The 23,720-nt window shown below is 38.8% G+C and overlaps 1 protein-coding gene and 1 pseudogene across 1 annotated transcript in view; both read left to right on the forward strand.

Annotated features, from left to right (window-relative positions):
• The window catches only part of samd14 (sterile alpha motif domain containing 14), a 103,382-nt gene extending 93,512 nt beyond the window's left edge, over positions 1-9,870 (forward strand). Inside the window, exons 9-10 of the mRNA XM_069904660.1 lie at positions 4,081-4,242; positions 6,641-9,870. Of these exons, the coding sequence (XP_069760761.1) occupies positions 4,081-4,242; positions 6,641-6,802 (324 nt within the window). The 3' untranslated portion in view covers positions 6,803-9,870. The remainder of the gene's footprint in view (positions 1-4,080; positions 4,243-6,640) is intronic.
• Positions 9,871-19,326: 9,456 nt separating this feature from the next.
• On the forward strand, positions 19,327-21,992 carry LOC138746679 (NADH-cytochrome b5 reductase 1 pseudogene; annotated as a pseudogene).
• The last annotated feature ends 1,728 nt before the right edge of the window (positions 21,993-23,720 follow it).

Raw genomic sequence — 23,720 nt, forward strand, 5'->3', positions numbered from 1 at the left:
GAACATATAATACTTATTGACTCTTCCAATTATAAAACAATCTAAGACTTCATAAATTGAAACTTTCTATCTTTAATATCATACCTGATTTTCTCTAAACTTGAATGTCACATAACCACTGCTTATGAGTAGGGGATAAATCTCCTTTCTATTTCAATAAAATAGCTCGTCTGGCTATTCAATGTAGTAAAACCTAAGACTTTTTCTTGAGATGCTGATAAAGGTTCAGCTGAATCACGAGAAAATCCAAACAGAGCAAATAACAGACAAGGTTCTAAGTTAATCTTAAGAATTGTTGATAGAATTTTAAAACTCTCTTTCCAAAATCTCACTAAATTTGGGCTTTCCCAGAACATATGAATCAGAGAGGCATCAACAATTTTGCATTTCTCACAAAAAGGATCAACATCTGCCAAAGAAAAGGGATAATTAAGTTTAGACATGCGAGTTCTGTCCACCACCTTAAATTGTAATAAGCAACGCCTTGCAAAACAATGCCTGTTCTTTTTCTCCCCTTGCTTGACCCACCTACAGTAGGTGTGTTTATCATCACATCTGCTCTGGCTGAGATGAGTGTGGTACACCTGAGCCACTTAAGTTTCTGTCATAATTTATGGTTTTGCAGAATAAAAAAAATCTGTTATTTTGTTGCCCATCTGATGGAATTATTCTCAGCTATCCAACTTCATTTATATTTGTGTTTCCATTTACATCAACCCTGAACTGCTTAATGACTCAGCTATTTGTCACAGATTCATTGCAACTGAAAGGGAATATTCTGGCCAATTGTGTAAGAGCTGACTTTTACCTTACATTGTTATGATGGGCGACACATGGGGAACTCCCAGCTGACATTACATTCATTCCCTCCAACTTTCCCATCTGAAGACTGGATTTGTGCTTGGTTATCTTTACGGAAGCAGTGGCAATGTTGCTCACCTTCCAAAATTTTCCCAGCAATTAGCCATCGACCAAATAATCAAACATGTGATAAGGATATTAAAATTAAGTTAAAACCTCACCCTCTCTTTATTCCAAGTATGTGCAACAGAGGGAGAATACTACAGGAATATTATTCAGCAATATGGCTGATTTTACCACACCCAGTTTGGCAGATATAGGAACATTTATAGATGACCACATTTCCTCACTGAGGCATCGGGATGTAAGATTATATGTTCAGCAATTTTTTTTGTACAGAAATCTTTTATATATGCGTGCATAAAACATGTGTGTTTAAAAAATTGAATCGTAATATGAGAACCTTATTCTATTTGGTATGATTTATTGTGAAGCCTTTCTTGTCACTTTTTCATTCTTCCAGATATAGAGATTAATGACAACATTTGCATTTCACGTAACTCTGGCCATAAAGACTGTTATTACTTAAAGGCCATGAGAAAACTAAATGGACACCATTAACAAAGGCTTCCAGCTCACACGATGTCTGCCAACTTACTGGGAAAGGAATGTTTTGCTTGTTAAATGACATTTTTTTTTTCACTTTTATGAAATGTAACCATTGGCATTTCTCCCCCTTAACATCTCACCTTCATTTCCTTCTCCAGAGAAGCTCCAGGAAAGATATGAATAGACTGAGTGAATGGGCAAAGACATGAAGGAGAGAATGTAATGTAGCAAAATGTAATTTGGTTGAAAACATCTACAGAAGCTTAGTCCTCTGTAGATGGTGTGAATCTGGGAAGTATTGGTGTTCAGTGGGGCACCAATTTGAAATTGCCGAAGGTTACAGCGTGAGATGCAGAAGACTAATGATATGTCGTCTTCATTACAAGAGTCCTTGAGACTGAATAGAGAAATCTTATTGAAATGATGTCAGGCCCTTGCGAAACTGCACCCGGAATACTGTCATTCAGGGGGGAAATGGGGCCTTCAGCCTTCAGTATCCATGTCAACCATCAAACACCATTTTACACTAATTCTGAACCAATCATTTTTCATTTATTTTCCCCACTTTCTCACCAACTCTTAGACTCTTGCCCTGGTATGATTAGACCCTCACTCTGGAGTATTTAGAAGAATAAATTATGATCTAATTCAAACATAAACCATTGTTCCAGTGCTTGACAGGGTATATGATCACTCTCGGGATCATTTTTAATGGCCAATTAATCTAATAACCTGCACATCATTGGATTGTGAGAGTAAACCAGAGCAGGGTGAACATCCAAATTTCACACCAACAAGGCAGGAGATCAGGATTAAACCCATTACTGGAATTACCCACGCCTCGAAAGATATATTTGGAACAAAGAGAGCACAGTAGATGGAAATCTGCAGCACAGTACAATCCCTTCAGCCCCTAGCATTTTACTGCCATAATAACTGCCTGGAATTTCCCTACTCCATTTTTCTTCATTTTATAATAGCCTCATAAAAGATCCTATTGAACCTTCCTCCACCACCACAGCAGCACCACATTCTATGCACCCCTCACTCTCTGTGTAAAAGAAACATGCCTCTTACATCCCTCCTGTATTTACTCCAAATGCCATAAAATGCTGTCCTTTCATATTAGCCATTTCAGGACTGGAAATAAAGCCTTCGGCTATCCACACAATCAATATCTCTCCTCATCTTATACATCTCTACCAGGTCACCCCTCATCTTCCATCACTCCAAAGAGAAAAGGCCAAATGCCCTCAATAGGCCATAATCTCCAATCCAGGCAACATCCTTGTAAATCTCCTCTGCACTCTCTCTATAGCATTCTCATCCATTCTACAGTGAGGTGAACAGAACTGAACACAATATTCCAAGTGGGGTCTCACCAATTTTTGTATAACTACATTACATCACAGTTAATGAGGCCTAACACATCATACGCCTTCTTAACCACACTATTAACCTTAGAGTGTTCTATGGAGAGACGAGCCCCTGATTAAAGCCGAGGATGGAGATTGGTCATCAGAAGAGAGGTGAAGAAGATTAGACCCTCACTCTGGAGTATTTAGAAGAATAAATTATGATCTAATTCAAACATAAACCATTGTTCCAGTGCTTGACAGGGTATATGCAGAGATTTTTTTTCCTGCCTGGAGTGTACAGAACTAGAGGTCACATTCTTAAAATAAGAGATCAGCCATACAAGACAAAAGGAGAAGAAATTGATTCGCAAAGGGATCAATTCATCTTTGGAATCCTCTATCTAAGAAGGGGGTGGAGGCTCAATAATTGAATATACTCAAGGCAGAAATTGATAGATTTTCAAAGAATGGGGAAATCAAAAGAAATAGGGGAAATGATGCCGAGATAAAAGACCAGACATGATCCAGAAGTGGCCTGTGGAGTTCACAAAATGGGATGCAAATTTTCATTGTTATGTTTCACTCCATCTCAGGTGCATTTTCAATCATGAAACACCAAAATAAACTAAAGCTACATTATTGAATTGATTCAGTATTGATGGTATCTAGGATCAAATGAAGAGAAACCACTTACACTGAAGATAAAATCCTTTTCAGTTTTATGTTGGATTAAGTTCATGCCATTCCACTTATGCTGCACTTAGTAAATACAGAACGTGTTGAATGCATCAAGAGATCTGGAATACCAGTCTGTTCAGAAACCAATAGGCTAGAATTATTGTGCACCCAAAATACTTCTATTAAATGGATGGTGCAGAGGAGTAATTCAGCAATAAGGTTTATGTACTCATTAGCCTCCAGAAGGTTTTTGGATTCTTTTCACCATGGAAAATGTGCACCCAGGTCGAGGAGCAGGAAAGAGTTGGGAGTGGAAGTTGAATTAGGAGTAGGGCCATTGGTTGGAGGATAAAGATCGAGCCAAGGATTAGAATTTGGAGCAAGGAGAATCAATGCAGATGATGGGGACTTGGATCAGGGGTAGGGTTCAGGTGAGTGATGGGGACTTTGTGGAGACTGGGATACACCATCATGCATTTCACAAATGCACTTTTTTTAATCAAACATTTCTGAACAAAATTCATTAGGAAATAATTAAATATTTGTTGGAATCTGCTTTTAAAGTTTCTTACAACAGAATGCTGTTGTAATGTAATTTTAAATCCTCTAATTTAACATGAATTTCATTCACCAGTTCCTTGATGAAGGACCACCATACTGCTTTGTTTCAACTTGGACCACATCGCAAGTCTGTCATTGGCTAGTTGGGTTGAACATGGAACACTATGTATCAGAATTCACTGCTGGTAACATTGATGGTGAACAATTGTTACACTTGGATGGAGGTAAACTGAAGGTAAGATTTGAAGTGCAATGGTGATATCTGACCTTTGTTAACGAGGTTGCATAAAGTAAAAACACAATGCTGGAGAAACTCAGCAGGTCAAACAGTGTCCTTCACATAGCAGAGATAAAGATACATAACTAATATTTTGGGCTTGAGACCTTCATCAAGCTATGGAAAGGCAAAAACATCGATTGTGTGTCTTTATCTTTGCTATATAAAGGATACTGTTTGACCTGCTGAGTTTACCAGCATTGTGTTTTTACTTCAACCATGATATCTGGAGACTTTTGTGTTTTACAAGGTTGCGTAAAACTGATTAAATGTTGTGTAGGTCATATGAGAACAGGTGCTAAATTCACTTGTAGATTGCTTGTAAATCAAGAAGAAAATGGTCCTTTCAATCCCTACCAAACTAGCCCCAAACCTCGATGTATTTTTGTGTGTGCGTTCCATTCTGATGGTGCAAGAAAAGCAAGACCTCACTTTGTGCAGGGCTTGTTCAATAATGCATGAGAGTCACAAGAATTTCCAAGAGAGGAGACCACAAACATCGAAAGTCCTCATCAAGTCAGCTCTTTTAGGACTCTTCTTGGTTTCATTCTCTTAGTTGATTGGTCATGACATCTACGGCCCATGCCAGGAGTTAGAAAAAAGATCACATGCAAGTGCTGAGAGATTCCGTCTATATTTCTAATCACTGTGTCAACGGCATTGTAATTGTAGTCCAAGCTTTTGCCAAGTAGTGGGGCTCCAATAAAATCCCTTGTCATTCTTTACTCAGTGAAAAATGACATGGCTCTGGGCTCAGTTTCTGGACTTAAAAATGATTCAACGTTTTCTGATTTTCTACGGGTTGTGGATGATATTAGCAATGACCCATCAATGGCCTTGTGATGGGGAGCAGATGTAGTCCACGTCACGATCAGAGACCTACACTGGTATTGATAGAGAATTCGAATAACAATGTATTTGTGTTAGAATGGTGATGAAAGAAGGGAAACTTGAAGGTGATGGTACATGAGTAGCAGTCCTGAATGTGGCAAATGCAGTTAAAGAGGCCTCAGCAAATTGCTTCAGCATATTGTACATAATTCAGGACTTGTGCATTAGTAGTAAAGTTCCATATTGGTCTATGACCTAGAAGGTGGCCACTCAGCCCATCAAGTTCACACTGGCTCACAGAGAAACCCCATTACCTTGGGAATACTGAGGCCCTAAATTAACCATGATTTATTTTAGATTATGTGTAGCATCAGTTTATACTGTCTCAGAACTGAATTAACTTTATTACAGAGGTTCATTGTACTTACTATGTAGATCTTTGTTACTGTTGCATGGATAATAAAGCCACTGCCTCATAACACCAAAGACCTGGATTTCATCCCTGTAACCTAGTCTGCCATACTCCCATCAAGTCTGCAGCCTACCTACATGAGGATCATTTTACAGCAGCTAATCATGGTACCATTAGCGCAGCGCTTATTACAGCTCCAGCAACCCTATTCGAATCTGGCATTGTATTCTCCCCAGGTTTGTGTGGGTTTACTCAAGGTGTGGCCTCACCAAGGCCCTATACAACTGCAGTAAGTTAGATCTCTCTGCTTCTACCTTTGAAACTTTTGCTAGAAAGTCCAATGTGCTGTTTGCTTTCTTCACCATCTGCAGTATCTGAGTTCCAATCTTCAATGACTCATGTACTTCCCCTTTTCCCAATTAGTCGTCATTCACATAATAACCTGCTTTCCCATTATTGCCACCAAAATGGACAACCTTACATTTTTCTACATTATACTGCAGCTGCTGAGCATTTGCCCACTCTCAGTCGAACTCACTTATCAGCCTCTTGTAATCTTCCTCACACTTCATACTGTCACCCACAAAGTGTGCACGTGCCTCGATCAAAGTCCAAAAGCCTTTGAGGTATGAGAATTTTTTTGGAAAAGGTCAAACTCTTCAAAGCAGGCAGATGGAATGAAAGAGAATGCCCTACTGAAGTAAAAAATATGTCCAGAGTCAAACTAAACTATTACTTCCGGTTAATTCAAACAAGAAAGGATTTGTGAACAAAGATATAAGAATTACATTCTAAATAACTTACTATGCAGAGTGATAAATGTTTGGAATAGGATTTCTTAGATAACCTAAAATAAATCACCTCAATTCTCTAGCAGGTCCTATTGAGGAATTTTACTCTGGGGAAATTATGCTGTAAAAATTTGAACCTTTTAAAATGTATTTACATACTGTGACAGAAAAAAAATCTGGTAACGTTGGGATTAGCTGCAAGACCTTCATTTAGTCTCTGGCTTTTCTATATGTCCTTGACTGGACGTAAAGACTGCCATAATTCAGAGGATCATGACATGCCAGAAACCGTTTAGAGAATTATTTTTGTTTCCCTGCACAGGCTTTGGGTGTTGTCAACTCACAGGATCGGGCCGCTATCAAAAAGAAAATCAAAGACATGAACACAGCAGCTGAAAAAGAAAGAAAGGCTTTGGAAAAGCTAGAAAAACAGAAGGAGAAACAGAAGAGAAAAGAACAGGAACAACTGCAGAAAAAAAGTTAAGCAAGGTGGAATGACAAGTGAAAGCACGCTGAAACATTTATCTCCTGTTCTTCAGAGAGTAAGGAATGCAAGGAATGCAAGGAATGGAGGGATTGAAGCAGACATTGCATGACAGGTCTGTTTATGGGATTTGTGAAGCTCCTCAGCTTCACACATGGACAGTTCAGGTCTGTAATGGCAATGTATGATCTTACAAACAAGTAATATTTCACAATGCAGGTAGATGTTTCTTTAGGCTTCAGTGGCTTAATGTGAAAACTGTTCTGCATTTACTAATCACCAAATTCATTCTAAATCAGATATATTGGAAGAATATTATGTCAGCATATAACACATTTAAAAACTTGGATGGTAACCTTTTAAGAATAAAAAATACTTTTACGTTATTAATAAAAGCAATACTGAATGGATCTGTTGGCTTCGTGAAAGAATATGTAAATATCTTCAAAAAGAAGCTATGTTTTATGTTGGAATTTGTTGAAAATTATCTTCAAATAGTTCAATCAGAAGGGTGAATTTGCGATTGATCACGCCTGCATTTGAAATATTACAGGCACTTATGCACAGTTTTCTCAAACTTTTTTTCCACAATCCAGGTTATGAAGAGTTCAAAGTCGGAAAGTGAGTTTGCTAGCAATTGTGCTACAAATGCAGAAGAACACATTGCATAAATGTATGGATGGAAAGCTGTAAATGTGAAATGTGAATTGGAATTGAAGTAAAGAGGGTAGATAATGGGATGTATGATAACTTTTCATCTGGAACAAAACATCAGAGAGTGCATGAGAAATTAAAATGGTAGCAATACCAGGGAAAATTCTCAGACTGAGAATGCAGTTGCACACTATATTCAGGACTTGTAAATGAGCTTGTTGATTCAAGGTCAATCAAAAGAACCAAGAACCAAGGTTGACATTAATCCAAAGATCTAGGAAGTGATGAATATTGTTCACACTAATATAGTAGTAGCACCAGATATGTGACCTTAAAAAGATTACACTTTAAACAGTAAAGATCCATTGCAGATGGAAGAGATATTGCTGGGGTGGACATATTTTCTCTGTTGCAAATATAATCACTAACTTTAAAATTGGTCAGCTCAGCCTTGCCAAATATCACAATGTTGGTTTAAAGACAATTAATGAATATTCTGAAATATTGGCTTGCATAGGACAATTACAGAATATTTTGGAAATGTCACACATTTTTTTTTGCGGAGAATTAGACGTAAAGTGAAAGTTTATTTTTACCAGAGGCTCTCTGCTACAGTAAATTATATACAAGCAAGTTAATGAGCTCTGTGTTCCTTTTGTTTGCTGTCCTATTTGGCCATAATTTTACTCTGTATTTTTGGAAATATACCATGAAAGCCTATTTACACAAGACGGCAACTAATGGCCAAGTTGGTGACCTCACTTCAGAATTCTGACATGTATCCATGCCATTACTGAGTCTAATACTTTGGCCCTGTTTTAGTTAGTGTCCATTTGGTGCTCGTGAAAGCATAACTTATGAATAACAAATATTTTCCAATTCAAAGGATGTTTGTTTTCTCCAGTGTGTGTTTTTTTAATTGTTAAATATTAACTTACAACTATTAAAACTATCTGAAAATTACTGACATTAAATCCACATCAAGATATTTCCAGTACATTTCTGGAATCCAAATTAAGAAATGTACATGTGAACATATCTTAGGAATGATTTTATTGCATTCATCGACTTACCTCCAAAATTCAAAAAGAATTTTTTTTGTGGATTTTCTACATTGGGGCAGAAAGGCTTAGTTGAACTCAGTAGAGTTCAGTTCATTGTTCAGCCACCAGATTTAAAGTGTCCTATTTCTGTGCAATTATGTCAACTGCAAAAAAAAAAGCACAAATAATTCAAAATAACCCTAACTGCCCACCACCTGGCAACCCAAGGTGGGGACGTACCACAGGAAGGAAATGTAACAACATTAGTCACCATCACACCACTGTTACAAGCTAGAGTTTTCCAAAATGCAAAGAATAGATCAAAGCACTTGGGAAGGGATTACTTGTTTGAAGTTTGTACTTCTTTAGACAGGTAAAGGTTGAGTAGCATTTTAGATTGGTTGTCAAACCTAATCATCTGAGAACAGAAATATTTAGCTGAGAAAAATACACTTTAGGGTATTTGATTAAAAACACACTCAAGGAATTACAATAAGATATGGAATTTAAAGAGATGCAAAATTTAATTTAATATCACATTGTTTGGGAGTTGAAGTCATTGGAGCCTTAGAGTACGATAATGGGAAAGTCAGATATGTGTATAATTTATGACATAAAAAAGACAAAGGTTCTGTAAATTATTGATGATTTCTATGGCTGGAAAGTATTTATCAAGTGGCTTAGACCATGCAAACGTAAATGGAGGGACTGAGTCATATGGTGTTAGCCTTGAAGGTATTGCGTAATTGGGACCATACTGAACCCAATATATGCAAGGTATCTTTTGAATGAGATAGTTGAGGGGCATCTTTTGTTTACAGGCAAATAAAATGGTGACTGACGATAAGTGACAAGGCAAGAACTTTACATCCATATTGGTTCATTGTATATTATATGTTTGGCTTGTATTTTTCCATTATCTTATATCTCAATTGCTGTTTCAGATTTACTGCTATTATAATCCAGATAATTACAGTTATTCATTCTAACATGAATTTTCATAGGAATCATTTATAAATCTTCAAAAACTCTGTTACAAAGTGTTACCATACCTGTTGAACGTGGTGTAATAATGTACGGCAAAATTATATCCTTGGGCATTTTATTCCTGATGCACACATACGAGATAAGTAGTTCTCAGACCCTGTGATAGATACAAAATCACTTGGTTCAGCCCAGATCTACAACTGGTTTATATCATTTGTGTTGAGATGACATTGAAACTAATGGCCAAGTTGGTGACCTCACTTCAGAATTCTGACATGTATCCATGCCATTACTGAGTCTAATACTTTGGCCCAGTTTTAGTTAGTGTCCATTTGGTGCTCGTGAAAGCATAACTTATGAATAACAAATATTTTCCAATTCAAAGGATGTTTGTTTTCTCCAGTGTGTTTTTTTAATTGTTAAATATTAACTTATGACTATTAAAACTATCTGAAAATTACTGACATTAAATCCACATAAAGATATTTCCAGTACATTTCTGAAATCCAAATTAAGAAATGTACATGTGAACATATCTTAGGAATTATTTTATTGCATTCATCTACTTACCTCCAAAATTCAAAAAGAATATTTTTTTGTGGATTTTCTACATTGGGGCAGAAAGGCTTAAAGGGGTAATATCATTCTCAGTTGAGTTCAGTTCATTGTTCAGCCACCAGATCTATTGCTTTAAACATTAATTTCTCATCAGATAGAATTTAGAAGACTCGTAAAGGTTCTGGACAAATGCAGAAAAGATTTATGAAAATATTTCCAGGAATGATGAATCGAGCTATAAAGTTAAACTTGAAATACTGTGTTGTTTTTCCTAGAGTAAAGGTAAAGGGAAGGTTTGTTAGTAGGGCAAAGGCATTGCGGTTAGTGCAATGCCTTTATCGTGCCAGCAATCAGGACCAGGTTTCGAATCCCGCATTGTCTGCAAGAAGTTTGTTTGTTCTCCCTGTGTCTGCATGGGTTTTTCCTGGTTTTCTCCCACTGTTCAAAATGTACTGGGGTGTAGGTTAATTGGGTGTAAATTGGACGGCATGGATTCATGGGCCAAAATGGCCTGTTGCCATGCATGAGTAAGGCCAGTATAGATATGGAACATAGTGGGAAGCTGTTCCTGTTAGCAGATGGTTCAAGGGCCAGGGGGCCTTGATTCAAGGAATGGGAAAAATTTGCAAGGAAGACAATGAGGAAAAGCTTCCACAAGGAGAGGGAAGCTATCGACTGGAAGTCATAGTCGTAAGGATGGTGGGAACAGAATCAATGAGAAAGGAAAGAATGGGAAATCACAAGATTGAACTGCTTGAGGCTGACACAGACTCAATGGAGCATATTACTCTCCGTTGAGTATCAAAATTGTGTGACTCCATGAACTGGTTATCCTTGGCTTGTTAATTTAAAGATGGCAACTATGGAACTTGTTGCTTTTGATATTTAGTGTATTCAAGAAAATAATGTTAATACCTTGCTTATTTTGCACTACAGTTTCATGCAAATGATTTCAACACCTATTAACCATGAAATGAAGCCATAATTTCTAGGTCAATCAGAAAAAAACTACCTTTATTGTTAAGCGCTTTCTGTCCTTTCAAAATTGAGCACAATACTCAGTACAAAGTATCTGCAAATATTGTTTAGGTTGTTTCATCAATTACATAATACGGGACAAGTAAAAATGATCAGAGTACCAAAAAGGAAATACCTCGTGATTTTTCTGATTTCAAATAATGGAGTCGGCCTATGCTTTACATTCACCTCTCTGGAGATCGATGTTGCTCTACCTTTTTGTAAGCACTCTGTTCCCTCCCACTCCAAGACCTTGCTTTTCTGAGAGACAGGGTGGGCTATGATCAATGATTAGAGCAGAGCCTATAGAAATTTGTGGCCCATCCATGTGCAGTCAAAACTCGTCTCCCTCTCTCCCTAAATGTTATTGAGAAAAACTGGAGGTACGTTTAAATAATCAGAAGAAAAATATCAAATATAATTAATAAAGTAAAAATATAAAGTCTCTCTTAAAGCAGATAAATTAGCCTGAACATTAATATTAATTAAAATGAAAAGAACAGCGCATTTTCCGACACTACTGTTTTAATGAACCTTGGTCTCCGAGCTGGCTGCAGGGATGAAGCAAGAGGTCTGGTGCACCACCATCTTTCCGCAGTATGGCCTGTATTTTCATGCAGCAGAAGGCTGGAATCCCAACACACTACACTGCAGCAAGCTGCATTTTTTTCTACTGACCACGCACCAGAGTAATCCGGTTGTCTATGCTTTGTTAAATTCTGGGAGGATTAGACAGAAAGTATTTGTTGTACTAATTGGGCAACCATCTGAACTTGAGAGAGAAAACACAAAAAGAAAAAAAGAGTGGAGCAAAATAACAACCTGCAGGAGGAATTTAGCATCCAGTCCAAGATGTCAGCCATTCTTTTTCCACTGATGCTGCTCGACTTGTTCAGTTCCTCCAGCAGATTACTTTGTGAACCATCTGATCTTTATAATGAATCTGTCAGACTAATAATCAAAGTCACATCAAATGTTTTGAACTTGGAGTCTGTGTCTTCATAGCTTCAACGGCAGTTGTGGAAATCCACTTTTCAGTTCCTTCTAATTTATCATAACTGACAACTGATCATGTCAGATGAGAATGTCTTTGCAGGCACTTGTTACTGGTTACGTAGAATAGTAGACAAAATTTAAAAAAACATACCGTATATTTTGGCGTATAAGTCGAGTCACAAAACCCTAAAAAAACCTCTCAAATCTGGGGGGGGGTCAATGTACGCGAGATCTACTTTTGAGATCAGCTCAAAAACCCATTTTGGCAAATAAGTTAACTCTTGAAAAACTGATTTGGCGTATATGTTGATCCTTGAAAAACCAAAAAAAAAACCCGACTTACAACAGATTTTCATAGAAATTTTTATTGAAAACAACAACACATTCAGAACCCTTCAAAATTTCTCTCGATCTCATCGTCTGAGGCAAAGATGGCAGCTAGCACAACCATACTCTCACTGTTTAAACAGTCCCGGCCTGTATCTGATGAGGCTGCTTCAGCTTTGTTGTCAGTGTCCCACAATAAATCATCTTCTGCACCATCAATTGCACAAGGTGGACTTTTTAAACGATTTTATTACAGTCTCTATTTGTCCCATGCCTTGAGCACAGTCACACAGCATATCAAGTGGTGCAGCACACATTACCCCGCCTTTTGTAAGTGAATTTTCCACACTCATCATCCATGTATTCCATTCCTCATGCACATGGTTTTTGAATGGCTTGTTCAAGCAGACATTGAGAGGTTGCAATGTAGATGTCAAACTACCTGTGATAACTGCCATGGAAGTGTTATGTAGTGCTAATCTACTTTTAGCGTTCTCACTTAAGTGACTACAAAACATATCCCAGACCATCAATCACCTTTCCTTCAGAGTGCTTACATTTTCATGAAAATATACAAAAATACCTGCAAGGAATTTCCTTTTAGGTTTAATTTTGTGTTTGAAGATTACGATGGGCCTTAATTTTGTCCCGTCGGCCATGCTCGATAACACCACGGTAAACCTGGTCTTTTTGTGGCCTGTACTTCTGGTTTGAACAGTTTTAACACCTTTCCATTCCACATTTCTATCATGTCAAAATTCATTGGGAGTTTTGTTCACGTTTCCAATATCTACTTCTTCTTTGGCTTGGCTTCGCGGACGAAGATTTATGGAGGGGGTAAAAAAGTCCACGTCAGCTGCAGGCTCGTTTGTGGCTGACAAGTCCGATGCGGGACAGGCAGACACGGTTGCAGCGGTTGCAGGGGAAAATTGGTGGGTTGGGGTTGGGTGTTGGGTTTTTCCTCCTTTGCCTTTTGTCAGTGAGGTGGGCTTCTTCAAAGGAGGTTGCTGCCCGCCAAACTGTGAGGCGCCAAGATGCACGGTTTGAGGCGTTATCAGCCCACTGGCGGTGGTCAATGTGGCAGGCACCAAGAGATTTCTTTAGGCAGTCCTTGTACCTTTTCTTTGGTGCACCTCTGTCACGGTGGCCAGTGGAGAGCTCGCCGTAGAACACGTTCTTGGGAAGGCGATGGTCCTCCATTCTGGAGACGTGACCCATCCAGCGCAGCTGGATCTTCAGCAGCGTGGACTCGATGCTGTCGACCTCTGCCATCTCGAGTACTTCGACGTTAGGGATGAAAGTGCTCCAATGGATGTTGAGGATGGAGCGGAGACAACGCTGGTGGAAGCGTTCTAGGAGCCGTAGGTGGTGCCGGTAGAGGACCCATGATTCGGAGCCGAACAGGAGTGTGGGGATGACAACGGCTCTGTATACGCTTATCTTTGTGAGGTTTTTCAGTTGGTTGTTTTTCCAGACTCTTTTGTGTAGTCTTCCAAAGGCGCTATTTGCCTTGTCGAGTCTGTTGTCTATCTCATTGTCGATCCTTGCATCTGATGAAATGGTGCAGCCGAGATAGGTAAACTGGTTGACCGTTTTGAGTTTTGTGTGCCCGATGGAGATGTGGGGGGGCTGGTAGTCATGGTGGGGAGCTGGCTGATGGAGGACCTCAGTTTTCTTCAGGCTGACTTCCAGGCCAAACATTTTGGCAGTTTCCGCAAAGCAGGACGTCAAGCGCTGAAGAGCTGGCTCTGAATGGGCAACTAAAGCGGCATCGTCTGCAAAGAGTAGTTCACGGACAAGTTTCTCTTGTGTCTTGGTGTGAGCTTGCAGGCGCCTCAGATTGAAGAGACTGCCATCCGTGCGGTACCGGATGTAAACATCGTCTTCATTGTTGGGGTCTTTCATGGCTTGGTTCAGCATCATGCTGAAGAAGATTGAAAAGAGGGTTGGTGCGAGAACACAGCCTTGCTTCACGCCATTGTTAATGGAGAAGGGTTCAGAGAGCTCATTGCTGTATCTGACCCGACCTTGTTGGTTTTCGTGCAGTTGGATAATCATGTTGAGGAACTTTGGGGGACATCCGATGCGCTCTAGTATTTGCCAAAGCCCTTTCCTGCTCATGGTGTCGTGAGAGAGAATATCTACTAGTTACCTATAATAAACTGGTGAAAACTTACAACTCCAGGATCAAGATTTTTTTATAGTTTCTGTGCAATTTTTGCCTTCTGTCACAATATCAGATTTTTCCTGTTCATGAAACGATTTCATCGGCCTACAGTAGCTTCAGAATCTGTACTGAGTTTTGGGTGTGACTTTGCCCACTGCCATGCAAATGTTCTTATTTTATTTCGGGTGACTATGTAGCTATTTAGCCTCTGTTCACGTACCCATTCTGTGAAGCGATTCTCCAACTCTGGCCAATGAGTCAAGAATTGCCTTTCTGGCATTTTTCTTCTTCTTTCTTCCTCCAATCTCTTACCAACTTCTTATCTACATCCAAGTTTCATGCAGGAGCGCAGTTGTTAGTTTTCCTGTCCATTTCTATCACTTTAAAACTCACTTCATACTTTCATCATTTTGATGGAGACTCCATGATAACAATCACCTCCAGCCAATGCCCAGCGGATCAATCGCCACGATTTTTAGGGGTCGACTTATACGCTGACAAATGCCCATCATCACAGTCATCTCGGTTCTGTGGGGTTGACCTATATGCCCGATATATGATAAAACCATTATTCACCCCTCCCTCTTGGTGCCGACCCCGTGCTGTTGTGTCATTACAGCACTCAGCACTGCAGAACTTCAATCTGATTCAGTAACTCGCATAGCTTTGCATCCTGAATAAAAACAACCTTAAAATCTGGCTCTGCGTGAAATGCTGCAGAGTTTCTCATTCAATTCATTGATTTATTTGGATTACATTTCTTAACCTGTTTGCCAGTGAATGTGACTGCATCCTGCAAGTGTACTCCACAGGCATCTATAGGCCCTTTTATAGTGGGATAAAAGTGATTGCAGAGACAAATATTATCTGTCTTTAAATCACTTCACTTACCTCCATAAAAGGATTGATTGGTTGAACTCACTTGTTCTTCCATCTGCCTGAGGTGGGGGTAGACTCAGAGGTGAAGTGAAGTTGCTCCATCTCCTCTGTAAAAGGATTGCCACTGAATGCGGCTCCAAAGGGGAGGGCCGATTATGTCTTGATGACGCCACCACCCCACAACCCAGGAGCTCAAATCTTTTCAAAAAACCCATATGGTTAATAGAGGATATAATGTTGCACCGATCTCCACTAGCACTCTTACCTGCTCCTTCCGAGTGTAGGCTGCTTTCCCTTCTTGGCTCGAATGTTTGGAGTCATGGTGGTGGGTGGCGCTACTGCAACATTCACCCCGACCTGGAAGCCGGCTCCCAACTGCATAATGGATCCCAATTCCATAATGGATCCACCATCACCGTAAAGGGTAAAATCACCTTTGTTTTTACTTGAGCCACTTTAACATGGGGTTTCTGCATAAAAAGGGCTTATGTTTCACCTGTTCACTATCGGGTTACCAGGCTTTTCAATCCTGTTCCTTTCAGAAGTATGTACCGTGAAACTCCTGAAATCCCACACCTATGAGGATTGTATAAGTGAATTTCCGTTTGCTTGAGATTGCGTGTTGCGTGAATAGGTGAGGTGCTTTTTACCTACTTATTTTCCTCGATTTTTTTTTTTGCCAGTTGCTTGAGGCTGCTGGTTGCTTGAATTCTGGATAGCAGGGATTTTACTGTATTGTGTTCTACTAGAGATCGAACAATGATAACCCTATATTACTTGTCCAGAATTATGCAAAACATTTCATTTATTTTAGCAACATTGTTCTTTGGATTTTTCAACACGCTCTATCTCTTAATAAGAGTTCTGGCCCTGCTTGTTTCAAGAAACATGCTTTGTCAGCATATTTCATGCAATTGTCCTGAACCAGGCAATCTGTCCTGCCGAACACATCCCCACCATCCCTTTCCAGTCTAAGTTACTGCCTTGGCTTTCACATCCTGCAAGTTTTAAAAGATAATTCTGTTTCAGCATATTCTTTGTAATTAATATTATTTATTTAATTATCTGGCCATTGTTTTATAAATAATAAGAAGCTTAATTGTCCAAAATGGAAATTAAAGATGCTTTAAGTGATCTTTTTAATTCCTAACTTTTCCCCACAGCTGCTGATCACCCCCGATGACTTCCTCCAGTAGTTTGTTTTTTTCTAGCTCCTAAATAAATGACTTTGTGATGGACTGACAAGGTTCTTATCGTCGAAGTTCCATTTTATTTCCCCACTTAAAAATTGTATTCTTTGCTATGCAGCATAGATGCTTTTCTTTTTTTAAACTGATACCAAGGGTTGTTCATTTTCTGAAGCCTCATTGCAGAAAATAGTCAACTCCAGGAAATCTGACAGGAAATCTCAAGTCTGCTTTGCCACAATGATGTATCTTTGCAGACGTGTGGTTAAATTTGTGAAGCTTGTCTTGTTGCGCCTCTTGCAGTTTAAAAGCCATTGTTCCCCGAGTTAAAAAGAGCAAAAATTCATTGTTACTCAGGTGAAGAGCCTAGAAGGATACATCTTAAAGGTTAAACAGACTATATAGCTTAAAACAGTGGTTCCCAACCTTTTTTATGCCCCGCACCCCTAAAAAATTTTAATATGTTCTCGCACCCCTTAAAGTAATAATTTATTTCAGAATAAAGGTGAAGGTGTCCAAAACAAATTTGTATGATCATTTTTTAATAATATATAAACAAAAATGAAACATATGGAAAAGAAAAAATATTACAACAAATTAAAAGTTGCATAAACTCTAATTTCCATCCTTGGATGAAATTTCTTTAAAAAAATTAAAGAACTAATGTTCAAATGTTCATATGCCAATTTAAATTTAATGACTCTTTTGTTCCTGTTTATTGCTTAAGAGTTTTTCAAAACGTGGCACTTTGTTGCAGACACCAATCCGCGTGTCTGCCTGTGCACCCAAGCGGTTTTCTAGATTTTGTCTTGATTGACAAAAGGGCCCTAAATCCAGACTCGCATAAGTATGTCATCGCGAATGGGATGAGCACAGTTAGTGCTTTTTCACCAAGACTTGGAAACATGTCCATGGCCAAACACCAATATTGTTCCAAAGTTTGGCTTTCAAACTGCATTTCAAGAACACGATTTGTGCACAGTTCAATAAGATCTTCCTTCAGCTCTTCATCATCCGACATAATATCCAAATTGAAGGAGTATGGATTTATTAAAAAAACTGAAATGTTATCTCGCACCCCCTGGAATGCTATCTCACACCCCTGGTTGGGAAACCCTGGCTTAAAATAATACTTCAAGGGGGCTTTGAACTCTGGAATGGGGAATCACTCATTTGGCTGTTCAATAACTCAGCACCTTTACACAGTGCATATTGGAATGATTTTTTTGACTCATCGTGTCAATCAGCTGCTCTTTAATGATCCATTCTTCGGCTTATAAGCAGCCCTTTAGTCCTTCTATCATTTTGAGTAACAGCACCACACATTTGCCTTTCACTGCAATTGACAAGGACTTGTTTTTCCTTTCACCATTTAACATACTGCCAAACTATGTGCAACTTGATGTCCACCTTAAAATGAATTTGTTCTGAGATTAAAAGAAATTTTATATTTTCTGTGAACATTTGCTATTTTGCACTACTGATTTCATTGCCAATTGTTCATACAAGTTGAGTTGGAAATCAATGCCGTATATTTCTTAGATTAAAAACAAACATTTGAATCAATCTTTTCAATCCAACCTTCTGCTTTGTCCCACTCCTACATAATTATACAGTTTATTTATGAGGGCTTCCACAGAGCAAGCAGATGTGATCAATTTCCGTACACCAACAAGTGACAGGCAGCACATGACTGAAAGCTGATCACCACTTGTGTCAGGGAAAGCCTTAACCACAAAAGCTCAGGGTTAGTGAATGGGGCCAAACCTGGCTTCTTTGAGTTCTGTATACTATCAGACATTCTCCCAAATTCTAGGCTTCTCCCTCCGTTTGCTTCAGACAAAATAAATATTTCGCCCGGCACCTCAAACACTGACATCTTACTTTTTTTCTCCATTGATCAAGCTCTCCTTCTCCAAGAAGAGGCAAAGAAGAAAAGGAAAATGGAAGTCAATTATCAATCATTTTTCTGGAATTCATACAAAACATTTTCTTCTCCAATAAATAGGTCCTTTTTAGAATGGAGGGTTGCAATTAATGAAGTACACGAAGAATAGGTTCCTGCCCTTCAATTGTTTACTCAAGATTAAGTTAATGCAAGCACAACCTGACGAAACAGTGTTCTCTGTTCCTGGTGCAAAACCTGCAGAGTACAAGCAATAACTATGCAGGACAAAAATACGTAGATAAAAATAATTTTTTTTTTTTTTTACTATTTATGTTTATCAGATGGAAGAGAGAATAATATAAAAAATTTCCATGTTAGCTAATGATACAAAAATAGGGAAAAGGCACATTATAATATGGATGTTGCGATCCTACCAAGGGATGAGATTGTTTGAGTGACTAGGGAAAATCCTGGCAGATGGAGTTTGACATTGAAAAATGAGAGGTCACAAACTTTAGTAAAGGAACCAAAAGGCAGATATGGCTTATCTGGCGGTAAGGTTGGCGTAGCGGTCAGCGATCGGGACTGGACCCGGATTCGAATCCCGCGCTGTCTGTAATGGAGTTTGTACATTCTCCCCGTGTCTGCGTGGGTTTTCTCTGGTGGCTCCAGTTTCCTCCAAAATGTGTAGGTCAATGGGTGTAAATTGGGCGGCATAGACTTGTAGGGCCAAATTAGATTAATACAGTGCTGGATGTCTAAATTTATTTATTTTTTTAAAATGATCTAAATGGGGAGTGATTCGCTAGGTTTTCTAGTGCATGAATCACAAAACATTAGCAGATAGGTCCAACAAAAAGGTAAGTCTATATCGTGAAGGTGTTGGAATTTAAGAATAGGAATGACTTGCTCGTGTTGCAGTATTAACTGTGTGGCAGCCGACAGGGCCCAAATCATCAGATTTATTGGGAACTGGCACAGAAGAATAGTTGATTCCTGGGGCAGATCATGTTGAAAGACAAGGCAGGCTTCATACCCTAATGGACTATCCCTACTTATTATTTTTCTTCTTGTGTTATTTTTCCCCCAATTTGTGCTCTTCTGAGAAACATCCTCTAACTGAGCCCAGACATGAATTATGCATTGAATAATCTTTGTACTTCATGAAAATCAACGTCTTTGTCTGAACAAAATTAATCGTTTCTAATATCCAAAGAAGCTGTGTTTATTTAGTGTTGGTGGAAAGAGATTGCAATACTAACTGGGAGATGAGCAAGATGAGTTTGAATGTTTATCTTTACGAGGAATGTGGAAAGGGCTGATTAAGCTGAACAGGATGAGGAGTTTTTGGCAAGAATGTCAATTTTAGGGAATCAAACTGCAAAACAATCGCAAATTATCGGCCAGTTCAAGTGGAGTTCACTCTGGCGCATTGTTAAGTTTGATTGCTTATTCTCAAATTATAAAAGAAATAGACTTCAACTGTTAAACTGTTCATTCAGATTAAGTTTCCTGTACAAAACCAGATGGTTGGTTGCATGGACTTTGATATCTCACAAATACAGATTTTTCTCTCTCCCACTTTTACCATCTGAAAGCAGTTAGTAATATCTCAAACACCAAAATCTGCTTCAACTCCTTGCCGCAGATTTGAGTATAGAAATATATTTGATCCTTTCTCAAAATGGCAAATGTACGGGTATTGATTGGGACTGATCCTTTTACATGAGCAAAAGTTATATTGATGTTGATATTGCTCTAACCACAGATGGATTTTTGGTGAATTTTGATTATGATTAATTACTCTTATTCTCCAAAGTGTTTTGAGTTACCTCTCTGTCCCAAGTTAAATAAAAGTGGCATAATGGTGACTGCTTTTGTGATGCCATGAGTTTATTTGCAAATGGATTTAATGTAACAGAATGTTTTGGTTAAGTGCAATTAATTTATTGATGAAATTCTATTTATTGAAGTTTCAATGTTATCTAAAACTAAAACTAATCAGTTGGCATATGTTTGATCTATTTTTTTTGTTTTTATTGAATTATTATGGATTAGGGAACAAAATGAATTTGAAGAGAAAGTCACACATGATGTTCAGTGAAAGATTGAAAGGTCAAAGGGCATTTCCTTTTTGACCAAATAGTTAGAAATTAAATAAAATCAAATAAAGTGACAGGGCCAGTAGAAGATATTTTGGTGTTCCAAGAGTTTGATTATTCTAAGGAAGTAAATTAAATAAATGTTAAAGCACAAGTTAATTTACAAAGGGATCACAGAACCTATGTCAGGAAGCAGAGACTGATTATCTTAAGCATACAACACCTTGGACCATTGTCATTCTATTAAACCAAAACATGGGATGTGTGATGTTTCTTTTATTGTAATTAAAAAACTTGGGATTTTTTAAAACAACCATACTTTATTAGCTATAGAACTCATTCACGACCGTGTGGAGGCATCCATCTTGAATCCAACCAAAAATGCAACAAGCTAGTCTCCATCTCCCTCTAGTGGTCAGGAGGATCACTAGAACTCTATCACTACATCCGCTTTCCTTGAGATGTTTAATCTAACAGCATGACACACTAATACAGTATTCATTTCAATTTAAAGTTCAACACAAACGTAAACACATTGGCAGCACAAACATTTTAAGCATGCAGTTCCTTTTTATAGATTCAGTCTCCCATTTGATAACAAGTCACTGACATTGGGAGTGCTCCTTGCATTTGGTGCCATTCTTTTGACAACTGTTAGAGTTACTGTGGCCATAATGTATTATCTAAAAAAAAGAAACCCAGGGTTACCTTCCAAGATCCCAATGAGAAATACCCGCTGCAATTAATAGATAGAGGTAGTGAGTCATGACGCCAGACAGTTTTGCTTTGCTCTTCGGCGAGTCATATTCTTGTTTTGCCTGTGGTAAAACATGTATGCCTTTCTGCCAGAGTTGATAGAAGTCTTGTAGAGCAAACCATTTACCAATGATTGTGATAAGAATCTTGTTGCGAAGATCTGTTTTTAAAGGAGCGCAACCCAAATTCCCTACAGGTGGAAAAAAAGTGACTCAATACTTGGAAGATCTGAAGATTGGTGATACTATTCACTTTAGAGGGACAAGTGGATTACTCACATAATGGAAAAGGCAAATTTGGTATCAAGCCTGACAAGTATATCACCATCAGAAGGCAAGTTTGCAATAAAACTTGGTGTGATTGCAGGTGTATCTGGTATCACGCCAATGTTGTTATCACGAAAGATCGTGAAGACTCAACTATGTTTTATTTAATCTTTGCAAATCAGACTGAAAGGGATATTCTGCTTTTTCATGATTTTAAGAATGTCTGATCGCTTTAGGATGTGGTATAAAGTTCCTGAAGGCTGGGATTATAGTGAAGGTTTTGAGAGTTTTAGTATGATTAAGGAACACCTGCCATCACCTGCCGATGATGGACTGATTCTCGTGTGTGGCCACCTCCCGTGATTCAGTTTCTCCTGGTACCATGTGATGTTTCTTTCATTGCAATAAAGAAACTTGTTTTTTTTAAAAAAAAACAACTATACTTCATTAGCTATTGAACTCATTCACGACTGTGTGGAGGCATTCATCTCGAATCCATTTGAAGCTGCAACAAACTAGTCTCTGACTCCCTCCAGTGGTCAGGAGGAGCACTGGCACTCTACCACTACAGGATGGACAGGTATCCAACTCTGTGACTTTGATGAGGTGAACCCTCAGCAATTTATCTTAAATTTGAATTGATAAGCTTAGGACGTTTTCATTATTTGGATTATTTCATATTCTGTGTGCTAACATCTCTGAATCTCCTTTTTAACCATTCATTTCACAGTTTGTTCTTTCAGAATTGTGAGAATTTGGACGGGATACCTTTGGCCATTTATATTTTCTGAGTTCAATCCATACTAAATCAACCTTAATCTTTCATCCCTCACACCAAAGGAAACTTAGAAAACGAACATCCAGTAAAGCACAAAACCATTGATTGTAGTTTACACAAAAATGCTGGAGAAACTTGGCAAGTCATGTAGCATTCTTTATGTAGCAAAGATGAAGTTACATAACCAACATTTCAGGCCTGAACCCTTCATTAAGGCAGGCACCTGAATAAAATGGTGGGAGGGAGAGAATCAGGGGAGGCCCCACCCTCTCTGAATGGAGAAGGAAGGGGGTGGGGAGCTAGAGAAAAGGAGACAGAGAGAGAGAGAGAGGGATGGGGAGGATGTCCTAACGGAAACCAGAGAAGTCTCCCCACCCCCTTCCCTTTTGATTCAGAGTTATCCCCTCTCCCATCACTTCCCGGCTTTTTTACCTCGTGGCCTCCCTCCCATATCTACCTATGACCTTCTTCCTGTGGCCAAGTGCTCCTCTGCCTGCCCTTGCCCTGCCCCACCCCCACCATTTTATTCACGACCTGTGCATGCTTTAGGTTCATCCCTTGACGAAGGGCTCGGCGCCTAAATGTTGGTTATGTATCTTTAGCTTTGCTACATAAAGAAGGCTGCACAACTGTGGTGATACAACCACTGGACTGTCTGTGACTGCCTGCCTACTGCAGGGGGCGGCCCACTGTACCTGCAGGGAGGTAACTTGGGAGGCTGGCTCCACCTACCCCCTGTCAATCTCCAGCCCCATACAAAGGCTCACGCCGGCCCTTGTGTAGGCAGTAGAGCACATGGAGCCAGAAGGGCTGCTGAACCTTGTTTTAAGCTAATTAAAGCCTGTAGTACAGCCTTCATAATTTGAGCTTGTTCGTTCGCACTACAGCGCATCACAATAACTTTCTGAGTTTCTCCAGAATTTTTGTGCAAACTTCAATATTTGTATATTAATATTTCAACAATACTACACTTTTTAAGATATTGTTCACATTCTGAACGAGGAAAGATGACTCACTGTGTTGTTATAGGATGCCCAAATCAATACCAGCAACAATTTTAACTTTCATTAGTTTATTTATCTATTTAGCAACAAGTATTTGCTGCTTTGCTCTGATGCATATATTGAAGGTTATTAATGTATGGGAAGAAAATTATATGTGCAAGACATCGAGCATTTTCCCCATATTAAAATATAATTTTCTTGTAGGATCTTTAAACCAACAATATTGTGGACAATGTTTCATATTCCACATGTTGTGAATTGTTTGTGCCATGAGTGTGGAGAAATTCCTCCAATAATATTCATAACATC

This window comes from Narcine bancroftii, chromosome 12 (genome assembly GCF_036971445.1).
Source record: "Narcine bancroftii isolate sNarBan1 chromosome 12, sNarBan1.hap1, whole genome shotgun sequence".
In the NCBI taxonomy this organism is placed as follows: domain Eukaryota; kingdom Metazoa; phylum Chordata; class Chondrichthyes; order Torpediniformes; family Narcinidae; genus Narcine; species Narcine bancroftii.